The 20,524-nt window shown below is 42.2% G+C and overlaps 1 protein-coding gene across 5 annotated transcripts in view; it reads left to right on the top strand.

Moving 5' to 3' along the window:
• The window catches only part of ARHGEF6 (Rac/Cdc42 guanine nucleotide exchange factor 6), a 117,024-nt gene that overhangs the window by 48,164 nt on the left and 48,336 nt on the right, over positions 1-20,524 (top strand). For all 5 annotated transcript variants that reach the window (XM_012553310.3, XM_003774853.4, XM_031944798.1 and 2 more), the window contains 2 exons: positions 670-740; positions 16,724-16,818. In XM_012553310.3, the coding sequence (XP_012408764.1) occupies positions 670-740; positions 16,724-16,818 (166 nt within the window). The remainder of the gene's footprint in view (positions 1-669; positions 741-16,723; positions 16,819-20,524) is intronic.

The raw sequence follows: 20,524 nt of genomic DNA, 5'->3' as shown, positions 1-20,524 counted from the left end.
CCCAATTGCCTCTCAAAAAATGAATGTTGAAAATTATATTTATATCTAATTGGAAACAAAATACTGTTCTCCACACCTCTGAAATTTCAGGTCCCCGAGACGTGGCTGTGGACCTAATGAATTAACTAAAGAATAATTCCATCTCTAATGTTTTTGCTTCTTTTGTACATTTTGTTTGCATGGAATTGAGAGACTGTATACCTGCTGCCATTGTAAGTTTTGAACTTGGAGCCAGGAACTTGGGATTCTGGTCCCAGTTTTGCCATGAAACTATCTGTGGGATTTTAGACAAGTCCCCTGACTTCTAACACGATGGCCTTATTTCAGATGAGTTAACTACAGTCTCCTCCATTTTGTAATTCTCTGATTTAATAAAGTTAGGATCAGGCTTCCTTAAGAATGTGTATTTCTGGGGGCAGCTAGGTGGCACAGTGGATAGAGTACCAGCTCTAAGTCAGGAGGACCTGCATTCAATTCTGGTCTCAGACACGTAACATTTCCTAGCTGTGTGACTCTAGGCAAGTCACTTAACCCCAATTGTCTCAGATAAAAAAAAGAATGTCTATGTCTTATTGATCAGTGTGAAGTCATCGTATAACCTGTCAATGAATTTAATGCTGGGAAAGGATCGTGTCACTCCCTTAATCACTTCAATGTCTCTTTTCACAGAGAAACCCGGCTCTCCAAAGACAGTAAAAGGACTTGATACTCTCCAGCTTACCAAGAATTACTACAATGTGGTGAGTCTTAAAATGTTCATTTAATATATGTCGAGGATCAAATCTGTAAATCAAATGGTCCCAGTAGTGAGTGTTCTGTCCAGTGACCAGCCCAGTGAATTCAGAGAGATTCACCAGGTTAGCGGCAGGAGAACGGCTCCTTTCTCTTCAACCCCTCCAGTCGCCCGTTTGGCTTCTACTTCAGAAATAGTCCGCCCCGCCCTCCCCCCTTGTCTTATTTCCTTCAGTTTAGCAGACAAATACTATGTAGGAATATGTTGTCATTATAATTATAGCTTTATCCCAAGTCCCATAATGAGATAGAAAGAATGAGCAAAGAGCCTGGTGCAGAAGAGAATCTAAGAGCACTTGGAATGTTGGAGAAGGATGGGAGAGCCCCAACTACTGGCACAAGAACTGACTATTGCATAAAAACTGCGAGGAAACCTAGATTATCAGTGTGGTGGAAAGTAGGGACAGAGCAGCATCTAACACCATATACCAAGATAATCTCCACATAGGTACGTGACATAGACTTAAAGGATGATACCATAAATTAGAGGACCAAGGAAGAAATTGCCCTCTGGATCTGTGGCCAGAGCAGTGATTCATGACAAAACAAGGGATAGAGAGAGAGATTGCCGAACATCAAATGTATACTTTGAATTACACGAATTTAACATTTTCTTGGCAAATGCACAGTGAAGCTAAGATTACAAGAGAAGCAGGTAACTGGGAAGGAAGTATTGGGAGCTTAGAAGGTGCCTGTGAATAGGGGAATGGCTGAACAGATAATGGAATAGGAATGCAATGAAATACTCTTGTGTCGTAAGAAATGATGAAGGGAATGGTCTCAGAGAAAGTTGGGAATGGAGCGATGCGAAGTGAAGTGAGTGAACAGGGGCAGGAGAACAATTTATACAATGACAACAAGATTGTAAAAAGAAACAACTCTGAAGGCCTTATGAGTTCTGATCGATACAATAATGAACCACAATTCCAGAGGACGCGTAATAAAACAGGCTTTCCACCTTCTGATGAGAGGTGATGGACTCAGTCTACAGAATTGCACATGTCTTTTGGATATAGCCAAAAGTATGATTTTGTTTTCCTTGATAACGCATATTTATTATAAGAGTTGTTTTATTTTTCTTTATTCCATTGAGGGAAGGGAGATGGGAAAGAAAATGGATTTTTTTTCATTGAAAAACTACATTAGAAAAAGTATACGACAGAGGGGAGTTATGGGATCAGAGGGCATGTTATAAAGGTCAGAATGGTGGGAGCCATGTAGTTCGGGGATGTGGCAAAAGCAAAAGATGGGACAGAAAAGCTGGTGATCGGATTCTTGATGTAAGGGAGAGTTTCATCATGGTAAGGACTGGTCCCAGTATGGAATGGGTAGTGGTGTGGTCCAGTAGAAAGAGTTGGTTCTGGGGTCTGAGGACTTGGGTTCAAATCCCACCTCTGACACTATTATTTGTGACTTTTAAATGAGGTTCCTTTTAGCTCTAGCTCTAGAATTCTGTGACCTTTCAAGCAAAGGCTGTTTGACCACTTGTTAGGGGGTATCATGGTGAGGATTTTTATTCAAGGCTCAATTGGACTCTTTGGCCTCTGAGGATCCTTCCAGCTCTGAAATCCTGTGATTTTGTAAATGTCAAAGACTGTCTCCAAAGTCAGAAAGGGGCTGTGATCTGTACTGGAGGAGGGGGGTGTTCCCTACACCCCTTCTCCCCAACCTTCTACGACAGATCTTTGAGGCACTGAAGACGTGTAAATTGAATCCCTTGGCTTAGTAAGAGTTGAAGTGTTGAGATGACAAATGAGAGGCTTTATGGTGTTGGCTTGGCCCAGCCCCACTGTGACACATTCAACAGTCCTGCTGTGCTATATAAGGATCTCTTACTAATACCTGGAGACATTTCACACCCACCACCCTGAAACCCTCAAGGCCAGGAGAAAGAGGCCCTGCAAAGAGCCCCTGAAAAATGGTCAAATGAAATTGTCAGAGCCCAGGCATCCTGGGAAAATTCGATGAGGAGATTCTGTCCCCCCTGAAGGTAGAGGATAGACTAAAGAGCCTCCTGGGTGCTCCCTTCCCACCTTTCCCCAATGAGGCTTGCCAGTGTAGCTCAGATTTGAACTCATATGGACCTCATCTAGGCCAGGCTTCCAGCACTGGCCCCTCCTCAGTCACCTCCTTTGGGGGGGAGAGGCATGCTCAGTCTGTACCACTGGCCCTTTCTCACCATCCTCCCCCCACCCAGGCTCCTCAGTCTCTCCTCCTCCTCCTGTCCGGTGTCTAAGAATGCACCTTGGAGCTTTAGCTTCAGCAGTGCTGAGTATCCTGCAGTGGGAAAGCATTGGATTTGGGGTCAAAGGCTTTAAGTTTGAATCCAACTCTGACTCTTACCATCTATGTAACCTTGGATATGTCACTTGCTTCAGTTTCTACCTTTGTAAGACTTGATTATCTGTAGGGTCCCTTCTGGCTCTAATTTATGATACCATGAATTTCATGCCCCTAGGTGTCCCTGGCCAACTTTGATGGTTTCTTATGAGTTCAAGTCCCATGGCTATGTCTTGAATGATATGAATGCTCTTTTTTGTTACCAAAAAAGAAAAGTGAACTAACATTTTTTTCCCTCTTGTCCTATATTCTTTTTTTTTATTTTTTTAATAATTATAACTTTTTATTGACAGAACCCATGCCTGGGTAATTTTTTACAATATTATCCCTTGCACTCACTTCTGTTCCGACTTTTCTCCTCCCTCCCTCCATCCCCTCCCCCAGATGGCAAGCAGTCCTATACATGTTAAATATGTCGCAGTATATCCTAGATACAATCTATGTGTGCAGAACCCAACAGTTCTGTTGTTGCACAGGGAGAATTGGATTCAGAAGGTAAAAATAACCTGGGAAGAAGAACCAAAATGCAAACAGTTTACATTCATTTCCCAGTGTTCTTTCTTTGGGTGTAGCTACTTCTGTCCATCATTGATCAACTGGAACTGAGTTAGATCTTCTCTTTGCTGAAGAAATCCACTTCCATCAGAATACATCCTCCTACAGAATTGTTGAAGTGTATAATGATTTCCTGGTTCTGCTCATTTCAAGTGAACTAACTTTAGTTAATATGCTCAAGATTTCATCTTTAATGAGAATGTGGAATCTAAAAAAACAGTTTATAATTATAGTGTAGGTTCTTTTATTTTATATTTCTTCATTCTTAAAATTTGTCCAATTACAAAGAAATAATCCATACAACATAACACTTTGATATGCACTTTTTTCAGACAGGTAAGAATGACAACCCAGAATACATTGAAAATGAGTTTTATATTAAATAACCAATTACAATATACCACTGGTCATTCAGTTAAATTTTCAGCCCAGCTCAATGTGTACACTGTTTAAAGGTGGATCACTTGACTTTTTTATTACAGCTTTTTATTTACAAAACATATGCATGGTATTTTTTTCCACACTGACCCTTACAAAAACCTCTGTTCCAACTTTTCCCCTCCTTCCCCCCAGCCCCTCCCCTAGATGGAAGGTAGACTAATACATGTCAAATATGTTAAAGTATATGTTAAATCCAATATATGTATACATATCCATATAGTTATCTTGCTGCACAAGAAAAATCAGATCTAGAAAAAAAGAAAAAAACCTGAGAAGGAAAAAAATGCAAGCAAACAATAACAGAAAGAGTAGAGATGCTATGTTGTGGTCCACACTCCTTTCCCATAGTTCTCTCACTGGGTATAGTGGATTCTCTTCATTACTGAACAATTGGAACTGCTTTGAATCATCTCGTTGTTGAAGAGGGCCACATCCATTAGAGTTGTGGATCTCTTTATATAAAACACCAATATATACAATTTTCTTATAGGCCCAAGAAATGAACTTACATCACAGCTTTATTTTTTATTTTTGGATAGACAAAGCATTTATTAAATGCTTTCAAAACAAAATTTTTTAATATTTTATATTTTTGAGTTTTACTTTCTCTCCCTTATCCCTACCTATAGTTAAGAAAATACGTTGAAATTATGCAAAATCTTTCCATAAAAATCATTGTTTTTTAAATTGATTTTTTTATTAAAGCTTTTTATTTGCAAAACGTATGCATGGATAATTTTCCAACATTAACCCTTGCAAAACCTTGTGTTTCAATTTCCCCCCTTCCCTCCATTCCATCCCCTAGATGGCAGGTAGTTCAATATATGTTTAACGTGGTAGAAATACATGTTAAATCCAATATATGCATTCATCTTTCTGCAATTATCTTGCTGCACAAGAACAATCAAATCAAATGGGAATAAATTAGAAAGAAAATAAAATGCAAGCAAACAACAAGAAAAAGAGTGAGAATGCTATGTTGTGATTCACACTCAGTTCCCACAGTCCTCTCTCTGGGTATAGATGGCTCTTTTCATCACAAGATCATTGGAACTGGTCTAAAGGTCAGATTGTTAAAGAAAACATAAAACCTCTCAAGGAAAATTAAACTGAAAGAGCAAGAGAGAAAGAGAGAGAGAGACAGAGAGAGGAAAGACAGAGAAAAGGAGAATTGAGAATGCTTCAATCTGTATTTAGACACATTCACTTCCTTCTCTGGATGTTTTTTCATTTTAAGTCTTTCAGAGTAGTTGTGGATGACTGTACTACTGAGAACAGCAAAGTTATCCCAGAACATTGCTATCACTTTCTATATTGTACATTTCACTTTCCTTGAGTTCATGGAATACTTTGCAGAGTTGTTTGATACTTTTTTTCAGAGAGCATCCTGCTCATCATTTCCCATAGAACAATAATATTCTATCATGAACACATACCACAGTTTATTGAGTCATTCCCCAATTGATGGACATCTCGATTTCCAATTATTTTGCTCTGAGAAGAGAGCTGCTGTGAATATTTTTTGTACATATAGGTCATTTTCTTTTTTATTTTTTTTGGAATCTCTTTTGGTGTTTATGCCTAGTAGTGGTGTTGTTAGGTCGAAGGATATGCATGAATTTATAGTCCTTTGGGCACCGATTGTATCTTTCGATCATTTATCAATGGGGCATGGATCTTGTTTTATAAATCTTATAAATTTAACTTAGTTCTCTCTGAAAAATGAAGCCTAATCAGAGAAATTTGCTTAGAAATTCTTTTTTTTACAATTGCTATTGATAACATACATCACAGCTTTAAAAAAAGTTGTATCATAGAATCTCTAAAATTCAAATACAAAAATGTTTATAAGCTTGTGAATTTTGGCAACAAATACAAACATAAATTCCAGCTTACCCTATTCTTACCAGCAGGTGCCGGAAAAAATTGACAAACTCCATGAGATTTTATAGAGATTATCAAGTCAACATTTTAAAAAGATTATTACTTAGAAAATTTCCATGGATTTGATTTTGTGTTGCATTTAGCTTTCATTTAAGCAAAGTATTTTACTAACAGAAGAATACTTCTTTGGTAGACGTATCTCATCTTTTCAGAAACAAGAATTATGGAGATTATTGCATCAACAAACTTGTGAGAACTCTTCAGACGTCTCATTTTCCCAATAAATTGCAGGAAATCTCCCTATTCTTTTAAGACTGTCTTCTAATGTCTGTATTGTGACATAGTTCAAAGTGTATTTTAATTTTTTCAGAAACAATGTCCAAGCCAAGTAAACACCTCAGAACCAATTTCTCTCTCTTTTTAAAATAATAGCTTTTTATTTTCAAAACATACACAGAGAGTTTTCAGTATTCACCTTTGCAAAACCTTGTGTTCCAAATTTTTTTCTCCTTCCCTCCCCCCACCCCTCTCTTAGACACAAGTAATCTAATATAGGTTAAACATGTACAATTTCCACATTTCTCATGCTGCACAAGAAAAAGTAGATCATGGCAGCCCTTTTTGTAGTGGCTAGAAACTGGAAACTGAATGGATGTCCATCAGTTGGAGAATGGCTGAATAAATTGTGGTATATGAAAATTATGGAATATTACTGTTCTGTAAGAAATGACCAACAGGATGATTTCAGAAAGGCCTGGAGAGACTTACACGAACTGATGCTGAGTGAAATGAGCAGGACCAGGAGATCATTATATACTTCAACAACAATACTAGATGATGACCAGTTCTGATGGATCAGGCCCTCCTCAGCAACGAGATCAACCAAATCATTTCTAATGGAGCAGTAATGAACTGAACTAGCTATGCCCAGAAAAAGAACTCTGGGAGATGACTAAAAACCATTACATTGAATTCCCAATCCCTATATTTATGCACACCTGCATTTTTGATTTCCTTCACAAGCTAATTGTACAATAATTCAGAGTCTGATTCTTTTTGTAGAGCAAAATAATGTTTTGGTCATGTATACTTATTGTGTATCTAAGTTATATTTTAATATATTTAACATCTACTGGTCATCCTGCCATCTAGGGGAGGGGGGGGGGTAAGAGGTGAAAAATTGGAACAAGAGGTTTGGCAATTGTTAATGCTGTAAAGTTACCCATGTATATATCCTGTAAATAAAAGGCTATTAAAAAAAAAGTAGATCAAAAAGGGAAAAATGAGGAAGAAACCTAAAAAACAAGCAAACAGCAACAACAGAAAAGCTGAAAATACTACATCGTGATCTACTTTCATTACCCACAGCCCTCTTTCTAGATGCAGGTAGCTCTCTCCATCACAAGTCCATTGGAACTGGTCTGAATCACCTCATTGTTGAAAAGAGCCACATCCATCACAATTGATCATCATATAATCTTGTTACTGTGTACAGTGTTCTCTTGGTAGAACTGATTTCTTTCCTTTTCTGCCTGTCTTGTTACCAAATTAACTCGGTATCTCTTACAATAAAATATTTTAAAGTTATTTAATTTTTCTACTAATGACAATGCAAGATTGAAGGATAAACAGTAGTTGTTCTATATACTGAATCTCAACATTCTTGTTTTGCTGTGGTTATAGGTGTCTGGCTCTGATTTGGTGGACTGAACATTTGTTCAACTCTAAGCGTATCAACAGATGAGAGACTACATAGATAATGAAGTCAGCTTAGTCTCAATAGCTGTTTCTGGAAGGAAAAAGAAAAATACTTTCAATTTGGTTCTGAAATACATGCTAATTTGATTATCTAATCTTTTGTAATGAAATTCTACCTTTCTTTAGCACATCCCTCTCTTGGAAGAAACTATATTGTAGAATCCAACAGAATTTATGAATTAATTATTTTTAACAATAACTTTTTATTTTTGAGACACATATAAAGGCAGCCTTCAACACCTACCCCTGCAAAACCTCATGTTCCATTTTGTTTTCATCTCTCTCAGGGCTTGGGTGGTCTGTAGAAGGCCAGGATTCTTTCTAATCTCTTTCCACTTAGAATATCCACAGGGTTTTCCAGGGTTGCTGAGTTTTTTTGAATGATTTGCCTCTGGCCAACACCAGTGACTTTGAATGGAACCTTGAATGGACCTTTTGAAGTCCATATTGGGGCCACTCTGCAATTCCCAGTACTCACTGGAATGGGAAAAGTGCTGAATTTGGAGATGGAGAAATTGGGTTCATTTCCTGTCTCTAATGAGAAATGGTGCCTACATTTTTAAGCCTTAGTCTTCTCATCTGTAGAATAGAGATAATCATAATTATGCCTCATGGGAGGCTGATACCTTATAATTTAAGAGAAATGTGAGTTGTTGGTTTTTTATTGATTTTCCCTTCTGGATGGGTTATTGAGCTAAAGATATGAATAGAGACCTGGAAACTGCTGGCTGAGGAAACTCTCTCTCCAAAGACTTTGGTGTGGGCCCTCCTCTCTAACTTCTAGTCTTAGTGAGTTACCCTCACAAGGTCACACGGACACGATATATCAATGAGATAACCGTCTTAACAAGGTTAAAAGGCTAAATAATGCAATCATGAGCTGGAGAGAGAAGCTCAGACACTTGTCCCTTGTGTCACCTTGGACAAGTTCCTTCATTTTCTTGTGCTTCATTTTCCTCATTTTACAAATGAGGACGTTGGGCTCAAATGTCCTATTCAGTCCTATCCAGCCCTAAATCTAAGTTCCCATGATCCTATGATTGAGAAGATATTTAGGGCTGTAATATGCTCATGTTTGTGTGTGCATGTGTTCCAATGTCTCTATTCCATTGATACTTTCAAACACTGTTCTTTGTGTGTGTAAGTGAGGGTGTGGGTCATAGACAGTGTACAGATCATTTATAAAGGAAAAAATGGGAGCATCTCAGCCTCTCTGAGTTGGTCGGGCCCTCTGTGGCCATCTGTCTAGTTTAGGCCACACTGGAACAGGAATTTCCTATTGTATTTCCCAACAAGTAGTCAGGCAGCCTGAGAGTAAAGCCCTCTCGGGCAGGAGAGCCCACTGGCTCCCACTTATTCTTCCTGTTTCTGCCCCTGGGCCCAGACAGAAAAAATCGCTTCCCTTTTTCATATGTCGGCCTTTCAGATACTTGAAGACAGATCTCATGTCCTCCTTCATGTCTTCTTCTCTTCCAGGAAAAAATGTCCCTGGTTCCTTCAGCGGATCCTTCTGTGATGAGGGAGGGGAATGGAGATAAGAACAAAAACTCATGGCAGTTGAAGTGAGAGACCGAGAACTATATTTTTCAGTTTGGAAGAATTAACAAAAGGCATCTTGGAATATATTCATTCCAATAAGCAGCCTCTTCTCAGCTGTGCAGAGAGCAGGCCTTTATTTTAGGAATAACTGGGCTTACTGCCTTCAATATCCAGTCTTCTTTTCTTCTTCCACCCCCTTCTCCCATCCCTTGTCCTCATCTCGCCTCCAATTACATTTAAATGAGGGTTTAAATGGATCTTTACCCGTTATCTCATCACAAGATCTAGATAGATCTGGAAGAGACCTGGGAGACCATGTAGTCCAGCTCCATCCTTGTCCCATGAGGAAAGTAAGACCCAGGGAGTACTGAAAGCCGCTTCTCTATGGTCACATAGAATAAATGGAAGAGTTGTGATTAGATCTCAGGTCTTCTAACTCCAAATCAAATAGTCTTTCCATCGCACCATCTCCCACCCATTCTTCAGTAAGACCCCTCTTTTTCTGAGTGTCTTTAATTAAGTCAACCTGCTTCCCGTCTCCCCCAGCTCAGGAAATGCCTTCCCACCATTGTTAGGTTTTGTCATCCTGGGAAGGAAACTCACAAGGGCACAGGAATTCCTCCCCACATTACCAGAGCATCTTCCCCTCCCTTCCCCTCTTCCTACAAATTCTCCCCAGGGTGAAGGGGAGAGGAGGAAGAGAGGGAGGACGCTAGCCCATTTCCCATGAGTACACTGACATGGCTTTGACTCCATGTCAAAGTTTGGATACTCTTATGAGTATACTTCGCACCCATGAAACAGAAAAGCAAGATCTCCCCATCTTCCCAGAAGCCAGTGCGTGGCCAAATTGGCCACAGACACCGAATATGACTGACTTGAAATGGATTGAGATTTTATCTCTTCTCAGACATGGCCAGATGGTATGGCTCCCAGGCTGTGGTTTGGCCACCCCTGGTTAAATGATTGGAATCTAGAGCGTGGGAACGAGAGCCCAGCATCCTTCTGGGACCCGGGGCAATGCAGAAGTGTTCTTCTGCGTTGGTAGCTTCTGGGGCCGCTGACCTTAGCTTACTCCCCCGCCATATGGGAACCCCTGAGTGTTTTCTGTGACATCGTCCCCTGTTGTCCAGAGAGTGTTTAATTTTCCTCTTTACTCACGCTTCCAATCACCCTCCTCTGAGCTCGGACTTTTCCTTGCCCACTGTAGTTTGATGTTCTGTGCCAGGAAGACTGGAAACAAGGAAAATGAGCCCATATGTCTTAGCTGCCAGGTTCAATTAGAGGATGCACCATTTAAGCTGTTACAGAGAAAACAGCAGACTTAGCACGGAAAGCGCATTCAGGTTATATTTAGCCCAACTCCGGTAATGTACCAGCCTTTCTCTCTGGGCCTTGTTTCATTAGAGCTGCTCCACCTGGCCTTGCTCTCCAGGTGACTGATGGAAGGGGAGCATTTAGCACTTCAGGATTGTTGGAGCTAATGCTCATTTACATGCCAGAAGTCACTGTTGTCAACAAACATTTATTGCTCTCCTAGTGTGTGCTGGGCGCTGGGGCCATCAGAAAACAAGTTCTGGGAAGCTGTTTGGGGACAAGGGCCAGCCGTTGGGTGGGATGGGGATATTAAAAGAGAGTTCTAGGGCAGGTGCCGGATGACCGGTATGTCCAGTGGGTGCTCCGGTGATTAGTTCTGTGATCACGGGCAAGCCCTCCCTGCTCCTCAGCTTCCTCGTGTCAAATGATGGGGGGCCACACAAAATAGTCTTTAAAGGCTTTCCACCTCAGTATTTTATAAGCCTCTGATCATCCATGGTAGAAGCTAGGGTGAGCTGAACCTTGAAGGATGAAAGGAAAGAAGGAAGGAAGGAAGAGAAGGGGGGAAGAAAGTAGAAAGGGAAGAAAGGAGAAAGGAAGGAAACGTGCACCTTTCAGGTACTTACTCTGTGTCCAGCACTGTGCTAAGCACTTTCCAGATATCTCATTTGATCCTTATAATGACCCTGGAAAATAGGTGCGATTATTATTTTTTTTAATGTTTTTTTTTAATAGCCTTTTATTTACAGGTTATATGCATGGATAAGTTTACAGCGTTAACAATTGCCAAACCTCTTGTTCCAATAGGTGCGATTATTACGCTCATTTTATTTTTGCCATTTGAGAAAGCTGAAGCAGATAGAAGTTAGGTGACTTGTCCAGGATCATATGGCTAGGACATATCTGAGGCTGGATTTGAACTCAACTCTTTGTGACTCTAGTGCTCTGTCCACTGTAGTGTTCCCTAGTTGTCCTGACCTGGGGCATGCAGGACTTAAATGGGCTTAGAAGGAAGGAAACCTTTCTGGCAGGGGGAACAAAGTGAACAAAAATAGAGAGGTAGGAATATCCAGGCCCAAATTGCAATTGATTCTAGACCAGGCCTGAATGCCCCCAGATCTCTTTCTTGAAGTCAGCTTATATGATACCCATGTCACTGGTAGATCTTCCAGTAATGATGATTGGAAATGGGGACTGATTAGTGGCTTCTTGGTTTCCTGTTACTTGGCACCGTTGTGGCCTGTGCATAGTAGGCCGGGTTTTCTTTCTAGTTAGACCCAGCGTGTTTTAGAGTATCAAGGGTCTTGTCTAGTGGCTACTTGGTCTGGAGGGTCCATTCCAGTGTGTTCTCCCCAATATTCATTGCCGGTTACAGTTAGTATTTCCCTTATTTCATTGATTGGCCCAGTGATTCATGTCTCGGTATTATTTTACCAGTGGACATCATTTAGCTTTTTTATGCAGGAATATTTATCAAGAAGATCTAGTAAAAACAGAAATATAAAGAGTTCTTCCTCTCCTCCCTCCCCCAAATCCAGGGCATGCTCTCCCTGTTCCACCTGGGGCCTTGGGAAGAGGCTCAAACTTAGAAGTATTTGCTCCTAAACATCCCTTCCCTCACTCCCCAAGGTCATCTCCAAGGCGGGCTGGCCAACGGATGAAGTTATTATATAAAATGTCGTCTCAGCTGTTGGGTCTGACTAATTGCTGGCGTGGGTCGTGTACTCCTTGGGGCTATGCTGGAGGTAGATTTTAGGGTCACATAGAAATGACTATTTCTACTTTGAAGAAACACTTTACAAGTGATGTGGTTTCCTAATAATAAGAGATAGCAATGTGTGGTTCCATATAGGATCACGTTTGATTTTTCTAATATCCCCGTGAGGGGCAGAATGCAAGTCATATCCTGGTTTTACAGCTATGGAAAATGTGGCTTGGAACGGTTCAGTGGCCGACCCAAGGTGATGACTTGGATATGGCCGTTCCAACTTGACACTTTTCCATAGATCACTCCTCCCTTTCTAGTTCCTTAGTGAATGATGGAACAGCTTGGTCCAGTGGAAAGTGCAGTGGCTCAGGAGTCAGTGGATTTCGGTTTGGATCCTATATCTGATGTGTTTGTGACCATAGGTGAATCTCTTAGCTTCTTCTCTAAAATGAAGGGTTGGAACCACATGGTCTCTTTGGTCCCTTCCAGTTGTAGAGCTAGGATCCTATGATTTAGAGCTGAAAGGAACCTGAGAGATCAGCTAATCCAACATAGAGGAGACTGAGGGCCCAGAAGGGGAAAGGGACGTCAGGGTTACACAAGTAGAAAGCAGCCTCTAGAGGTAAGGTTCAGATTCAGGGCCCCTAATTCCAAATTCACTGTCCTTTCTACAACTATATGTAGAAAGTTACAGTGAGAAGAAGGTTAGGTCAGGGGTGAGAAGACCTGACATTTCGCTTTGGATTTGCCACTGACTGGTGTGATCTTGTTCTTGTTACTTCTCTTTGTTGCGTCCTGCTTTCTAGAGCCCCCAATTTGGGGTGATAAAACATTACCGTGCTTCCTAGAGCCCCCATGCCGGGGTGATTAAATTATACCATCTTTAGTGGAAGAGTTTTGAGGCGGGAATCCCGAGGATGGTGGAAATATGGAGTCCATTTCTTCTCCGTTCTTTCACCCTTACAAGCCCTCATACCCTTATATAACAAAAACACCGGGCATGTGCCCAGTATATACTGCACACGTGGGACCACATAACCAACTTGCTATTGTACATAGTTTGCCACCTGGTATCACTCTGCTTCAATCACAACACAGGTTGTCACCGCCCCCTGACTTCTCCGGAAGTCCGAGAGCCCTTAAGGGAGCCGGGGAGCCGAACCACACATTGTCAGCAGATTCCCTCTGGGCTGAAGGGCCTTATACCTTACCCGGAGTTCCCCCACTGTCTGTGGCCCTCTCCATTCTTGACCTCAGTTTCTTCATTTGTTGAATAGGGTAATAATAATAATAATACATGTCCTGCTGACTTCCAAGGGTGCTTGTTGGAATCACATATGAAGTCTACATGGATAATGTTTAATAGGTTAAAAAGCTCTTTCACCGATATTAAAGATCAAATGTGGCCCTTTGTTGATCAGGGCTAAACAAGCCCCTGCTTAAATTCTAATTCAGTAAGGGATACTTCTCTGAATTTAATGTCATGTTCTAAGTAGAGTACAAGCTGCTAAATACATTGATCACAAGATGATTGTTATATACATATCCATCTGGCCAGCAGCCCATCATCACGTGGTCATGAATCACACTGGCCATTTGTGCTTGTCTTTAGCCATACGGAGCATGAATACCTTCCTCCACCTGCCCCGGGGGACGTGGACATCTCTTTAGATTTACTCATTGCGACTTTTCATTCAGGAAACTCAAATGGGAAAACAAACTTGCTTTCAAGATAGAGGCAGGCGGGGGACGGAGTGTCAGTTCTGTTTTTTTGGTTGTGGGCCCTACGTGGGGAGTTTTTGCTTTAGTGGGTTATAATCTCTCAATATTTACTTAATTAGAAATTTGAACTTCTAATTATTGTTCTGAAAGTAGTTTTGACTTTGCCCCTGATAAGGTCTTGGGGACTCCCAGAGATCTGTGGCCCACACTTTGGGAACCCACTGGTATAGTGGAAAGAACACTACGAATCAGGAAGCCAGGGTCCGTATCTTGGCACTGTCTCTAAGTGGGTCTTACTGACCAAGTCACTTCCCCTCTTTAGTCTTCTGTTTTTCCATCCATAAAGTGAAGGGTTAGGACTTGATGTTGCCCCTGCATCCTTAGACTTCCATTTCCCAAGAAATTTTAGAAACATTATTTTTTTTATTTTGATAGTATTTTGTTTTTCCAGTTACATATAGAGATAGTTTTCAACATTCTTTTTTTTTTTTTTTTTTTTTTTTTTTTTTTTGCTGAGGCAATTGGGGTTAAGATGTCAACATTCATTTTTGTAAGATTTTGATTTCCAATTTTTTTCCTTCCCCCCTCTCTATGACAGCAATCTATCTGATATAGGATATACATATGCAATCATTTTTTATTTTTTATACAGATATTTTAGTAGTTTTTATTGGTTATTTCTCTATTCCTTCCAGAACCAAATTATTCATCTATGAAAAAAGTGATCTTTTGCCAGCTATTTTTCCTTATTTTATTTTCCTTATATTTAAAGTACTTTTTCTGTCCATTTCAACACCAAACTGTGAAAGGATAATACATTATTTTTTAAATAGTATTTTATTTTTCCAAATAAAAGAGAGTTTTCAGCATTTGCCTCTGCAAAATCCTGTGTTCCAAATTTTTCTCCCTCTTCCCCCCAAGACAGCAATCAAACACATACAGGTTAAACATATGCAGCTCTTCTGAACGTATTTCCATTTTTGTCATGTTGCATAAGAAAAAGTGCAATCATTTTTAACATTTTTAATTATTAGTCAGGTTGGGAAAGAAAAATTAGAATAAGAGAATGAGAAACGAGAAACGAGAATAAGAAACGAGAAAGCAAAAACAAAACAAAAAGTGAAAATGCTTCGATCCACATTCAGCCTCCATAGTTCTCTCTCTGGATGTGGATGACATTTTCCATCCTAAGTCTGTCAGTATTGTCTTGGATCCCTGTGTTGCTGAGAAGAGCTAAATTATTCATGGTTGATCATCACATAGTCTTATTTTTACTGTGTATGGTGTTCTCCTGGTTCTGCTCACTTCACTCTGCCTGAGTTCCTGTAAGTCTTTGAGTTTGGAACATTTTTTTTACCAGCATGCTGATGGTTAAGTTATCTCCCCCAGACTCTGCTTTATGTCCTGGCCCACCCAGCATGTGTGTTGTAGTTATTTGGGGGAAAAGGACGCTTTGGTATCCTTTAAGTGGGAGCATCAGGGATGAAAGAACAGGGCCTAGAGACCCAGTCTACCTGGCATAGTGTAGAAAAGTGTGTCTCACCCTGAACCTAGCAGGCCTGCCACATGCCCTTCTGCCACATATCCTTGCCTTCTGCCTCTCTACTGAGGGAGGCCTTCCAGTAGGTAGGCTCATCCCCATTGAGGCCCCCATTCTCTCATGTCCTTTCATCCTCAAAGACTCTAGGAGTCCCCAGCAGGTCTCCTACTGGGTCGATGGCCAAAACAATGGAAAGTCAAAGAGACCGTTGGTTTTGGAGCTGGGGGGGAGCTCAGAGACGAAGAAATCTAACGCCTTCTCTTTACCCACCATGGAACTGAGGCACAGAGAGGAGTCATATAGGTCATAAATGGCAGAACCGAGATTCAAACCCAGACTATTTAACTCCCAACTCCAGTGCCATGTCACCTCCACACTAATTTAGGGAAGCTAGAAGGTGTTCTGAACACTGAAATATCTGAGAAGCTGTTCCGATGTGTACCTCATCTCATTTATGGGAAGAGATCCATCAGTCATCTCTGTTATTCTCCGTGTATGCTGCCCCTGGACCTCACCAGGAGCAGGGTATCTGGAGGCTGGGCTTTCTCACAGCAGTGGCTTCCTTTCATGGGTACAACATCTCAATCATGTGCTTATTTGGGGCAATCCCACCAGGAAATACAGGATTTCAGAACTATAAGGATCTTTAGGAGTAATGTAGACCGACTTCATTTTACAGAGGAGGAAACTGAGACTCAAGGAGGATGAGTGACGTACCTCAGACCATATAGTGAGTTAGCGGTAGAGTTGACAGACAGCAGACGTTAGCGGAGTGCTTGACATAAGTTATTTTGTTTGATCTTCTACCCATTTTATAGATGAGAAAACAGACTGAGAAAAGGAAATGGTCATGACGAAAGTTCATGCAAGTGTCCAAGGCAGGATTTGAATCCCAAGAGTTCCTGACTCTGGGTCCAGTACCCTCTCGGATACATCACATTATGCCCGCATTAGAGAAGCCTTCACACCCAGGCCGGATGAGCGCTCGGCTAGGAATGTGGCAGAGGGGATTCTAGCTTGGGTCTTAGTTGGCCTAAGTGGTCATTGATGATCTTTCCAACTCTGGGATTTGGGGATTCATCATTCTGGCTCATGGCTGTACTCATCCAAATTTTGTCTCTCTGTAGGTTTTGCAAAACATCCTGGAAACCGAACAGGACTACGCTAAGGAACTACAGTCGCTTCTTGCAACTTACTTACGTCCGCTCCAGGCCAATGACAAGTAAGCTTTCCATTGTCAGGTCCACACTCAATAAAACCCAATAATGCCAGTCAGTGTAGCCATCGCGCTGGTGTCTTGGAGCTGGGTGAATGCCCTTTAAAAGAATTCCCATCATGCACGAGTTGCCAAGAACATGGCCAGGGCGGCAGAAATCCTACAAGATGTCGCTCCCCAAGAATTTGGCTGTGGAAGAGAAGATCTGATTTCTCTTTCTGCCGGGTGCCATGTTCATCCTGGATCTTTTTTCCATGGTGTGTCTGGCTTTACCCTCCAGAAATGAAATGGGCTCCCTGGTTATTTTGCCCTGTGGTTCTCGCCAATAATCCCTGCAAGCATGTGAATTGGGCAGGACACAGATTGACTCTGACCTTTGCTCTCCAGGAAGGCCTCTCTGCTGGGATCTGATAGTGGGAAACCCCAGCAGAGGGCTGCCCAGAGGAACTGTGGGCGGCTGACCTCAGACAGCTCCCATTCACTGGCAGAATTTTCTCCTTCACCTTTGCACTGGTAAAAAGCAGTTACTTAGAAAGATGTCTGGCAGGAAACTAACCTTTTCCATGTCTTCCTAATGGCTCTCCCTGCTTCCGGTTTCTTGGAGATATCCTGGAGTCCCCCTCTCCTTCCCCCATCCAACAGTCTGAGAAGTTTCCCAGTCCTTTCATTGCTGCCCTGTAGCTTCTCTCTCGTCTTTCCCCTTCCTCTCCACTCATAGAACTGCTATTCTAGATCAAGCCCTTATTAGTTCTCATCTGGACTACGGCAATGCCTTCCTAACTGGTTGGAGAGCCTACTTCCAGGCTCTCCTTTCTCCAGGTTCCAAAATAATCTTCCTAAGTCACAGTTCTGACCACGCTCAAGAAGCTTCACTGGCTCCCCATTTACTTGTGGGATAAAATACAAACTCCTTGTTGCTGCGGTTCACCCTTTGTTTTTGAAGAGGACCGATGACATCATGTTGGGTGACGTCTTGACTCGTGTGAACTGGATTTAAGTGAGGCAGAGTTGCACAGAGTTGTCAGCCTCAGTCTCTCTTTCTGGGTCATTGAGATCCAGGAATAAGACAAAAGTCAGGATAACTGGCCATGGCCCAGTTGGCAGTGGATGGTCTTGGTGTCTTTCATGTCTGACCAAGCTCTAAGTGCTCCACTACAGCTCTTGCTTTAATTGCCTTCATGGCCTTTGGACCAGATTGTTCTCATCTGCCCATTCTACCGGAGAAGCCTTCACATGCTTGGGGTAGCGTGACTCACCAATGGCTTTGAGGCCTGCCGCCTTCTCTCAATCTCCTTTAGCCCATCTGCCAAAATGGTTTTACAGGGGCTTCTTGGAGCCACAGGTGAGAGCCTAGTTCCTTAGCCTGGCGCTTAAGGCCCTTCACAATCTCCTTTCAACCTGTCTCTCCCATCTCCCATCTCACTGGACTGCTCACCAACCCCCATTCACTTCTGGACCTTCACGTATATGATCCTTCTGCCTGTGGTGGCCCTGTGTCCCAGGCTCTGTTTGTCGAGCTTTCTCTTCCCTGAAGAATTCCCTGCTTCTGCTCCTTCTCCCTCCGCCCCCCGTGAAAGTGATCTCTCCCTTGACACGTTTCACCAAGAGCTTTGCCCGGATCTCTCCTTAGCCCTTCTCATATTCTTCCTCCTCTCCTCCTTCTGTGTACATAGGTCTCCTTCTCCCTAGCAGAGTGTCAGCTTCTGAAGGAGGAGGTCTCTAGCATTCCCCCTGTTTCCCGGGGCCCTACAGACAACTTCATTTCCCATGTGCTTGTTGGCTTATGAGGTGACCATTGAAAGGCCCATTCAAGCCCTCTTCAGCGTGTAGATGTCCAGTATTTGTAAACAGAAGCTCTTTGTACAGACATGTGTTAATATTTACCTTGGCCAGGCTTTATCAGAGATTAAAATATTGGCAGTCTGGTGAAAAGCTGAGCAATGATTTGCTGAGCAAAAATTACAGTCTGTGTAATTGAGGACAGAAACCTTTCCCCCCACTGCCGTTCCCCTCTCTGCTGAGCTTTTTGTGCGCCGACATGGCTTGGTCAAAGGGAACTCGCGTGCTTTGCTCCCCCGTTTACCACTTCTTTCCCTGATGCTGTAGATGGAGTGTATGGAGATATATGTGAAAACATAGTACAGCCTCTGCTGCTTAGCTGGGTGATCTGGGCCAGATCCCCTCCTTTCTCTTGTTCTCAGTTTCTCCATCTGTAAAAGAGAGCAGCCAGGTGTAGAGAACCTAAAGATCTAAGATTAAAAGTCTTCTTGTTTACTTAAGCCTTGCTCCTTCCTGAAAGTCTCAGCTCCAAGCCATCTGTCTCCAGACGATAATAAAGCGAGATAATATCTGTGAAGTGCAAACCTTAAGATGCTCTATAAATTATTTTCAGCCCTTATCCAGCCCCATTTCCTGAATGTTTCCTCATTTTTTCTTTGGTGGATTTTTCTCCCAGCGATAAAGAGATTTTTATTCCAAGAAAGCTCTAGCCCCCAGGTACTAGATTTAGCACTGGAAGGGACCTCAGTAGTCCAACCCCCCTCATTTTACAGATGAGGAAACTGAGGTTCAGAGAGGTTAAGGTCTAAGATCACCCCAGTAATAAGTAGCAGAGCTGGGATTCAAAGCCACATGCAAGGCTCTTCCCATTGTACCTCCCTACCCTTCCTTTATTGCACCCTGTGACTTCATAGATGTAGGGAAATCCTGGTGGGGAAACTCCCTCTACTATTGGAGGGAGTACAGTTACTCTTCTGGAGTCTTAAGAACTGACCAGGCCATAGAGTTCCTCTGTGTCACAGGCAGGTTGAGCTGAAGCCTTCTAGATTCTCAAACCAAAACGCTGTCCTGCTCCACTGCTGTCTCTCTCTGAAATGGGGCTAGCAGTGATACATGAAAAGACGTGGTAGAGATTATGGGAGCATGGTAAGCTCAGTGGATCAAAGATGGTGGACATAGGAGAATCCCAGTGAGTACTTGTAGTAGGCAGGGAAGCAGTTTTCTGATTTGCTTCTCACGACTATGCTACAAGGTAGATGCAAGATAAGAATAAAAAACTACTGGTTAATGTTATATAGCACCCACTATGTGCCAGGCACCGTGCTGAGCGCCTTATGAATATTACCTCATTTCATCCCCACAACCACCTCAGGAGATGGGTGCTGCTATTATCCCTTTTTTACAAGGGAGGAGATTTGTCCAGGCTTGCATAGCTAGTGAGTGTCTAAAGCTGAATTTGAACTCAGTTCCTCCTGACTCCAGGCCTGGCGCTCTATCTACTGCAGCATCGTCTAGCCATGTTATGGTCGGAGATGGAAATAGAGACATAGCTGGACTCCTGGGAGTCTTGAAAGAATAGAGCAGGTGTGAGGAGGAAATGATTGAGGATAAGAGGGAACGAGCAGACAAGGCAGGGAAGGTGGAGGAGACCCACGTGTAGTCTGGCCTGTGCCTGGGGAGAATTCCAAGTAAATCATCCATGGAGTTGTTTCTTCTGTGTCCAAGGCCAGTTTCCGTAGCACTAAATTGAAGTGTATAAATCAAACTGCTGATGGTGTGATGCACTGAGAAAGGTCAGGGAACATGACTGAGCTTCCATGGCCGTGGGCAAGGCAGTAGGATTTTGGAAGATTGCCTTTTTTTATACCTGGAGCAAAATGAGATTAGGGCAGAGTGAGGCCTTTGAAAGCTCTGAGGCCTTTCAATAACATCC

The sequence above is a fragment of the Sarcophilus harrisii genome, chromosome X, assembly GCF_902635505.1.
Source record: "Sarcophilus harrisii chromosome X, mSarHar1.11, whole genome shotgun sequence".
NCBI lineage: Eukaryota > Metazoa > Chordata > Mammalia > Dasyuromorphia > Dasyuridae > Sarcophilus > Sarcophilus harrisii.
The sequence above is the reverse complement of the archived record's forward strand: the minus strand, read 5'-3'. Positions and strand labels throughout refer to the sequence as shown.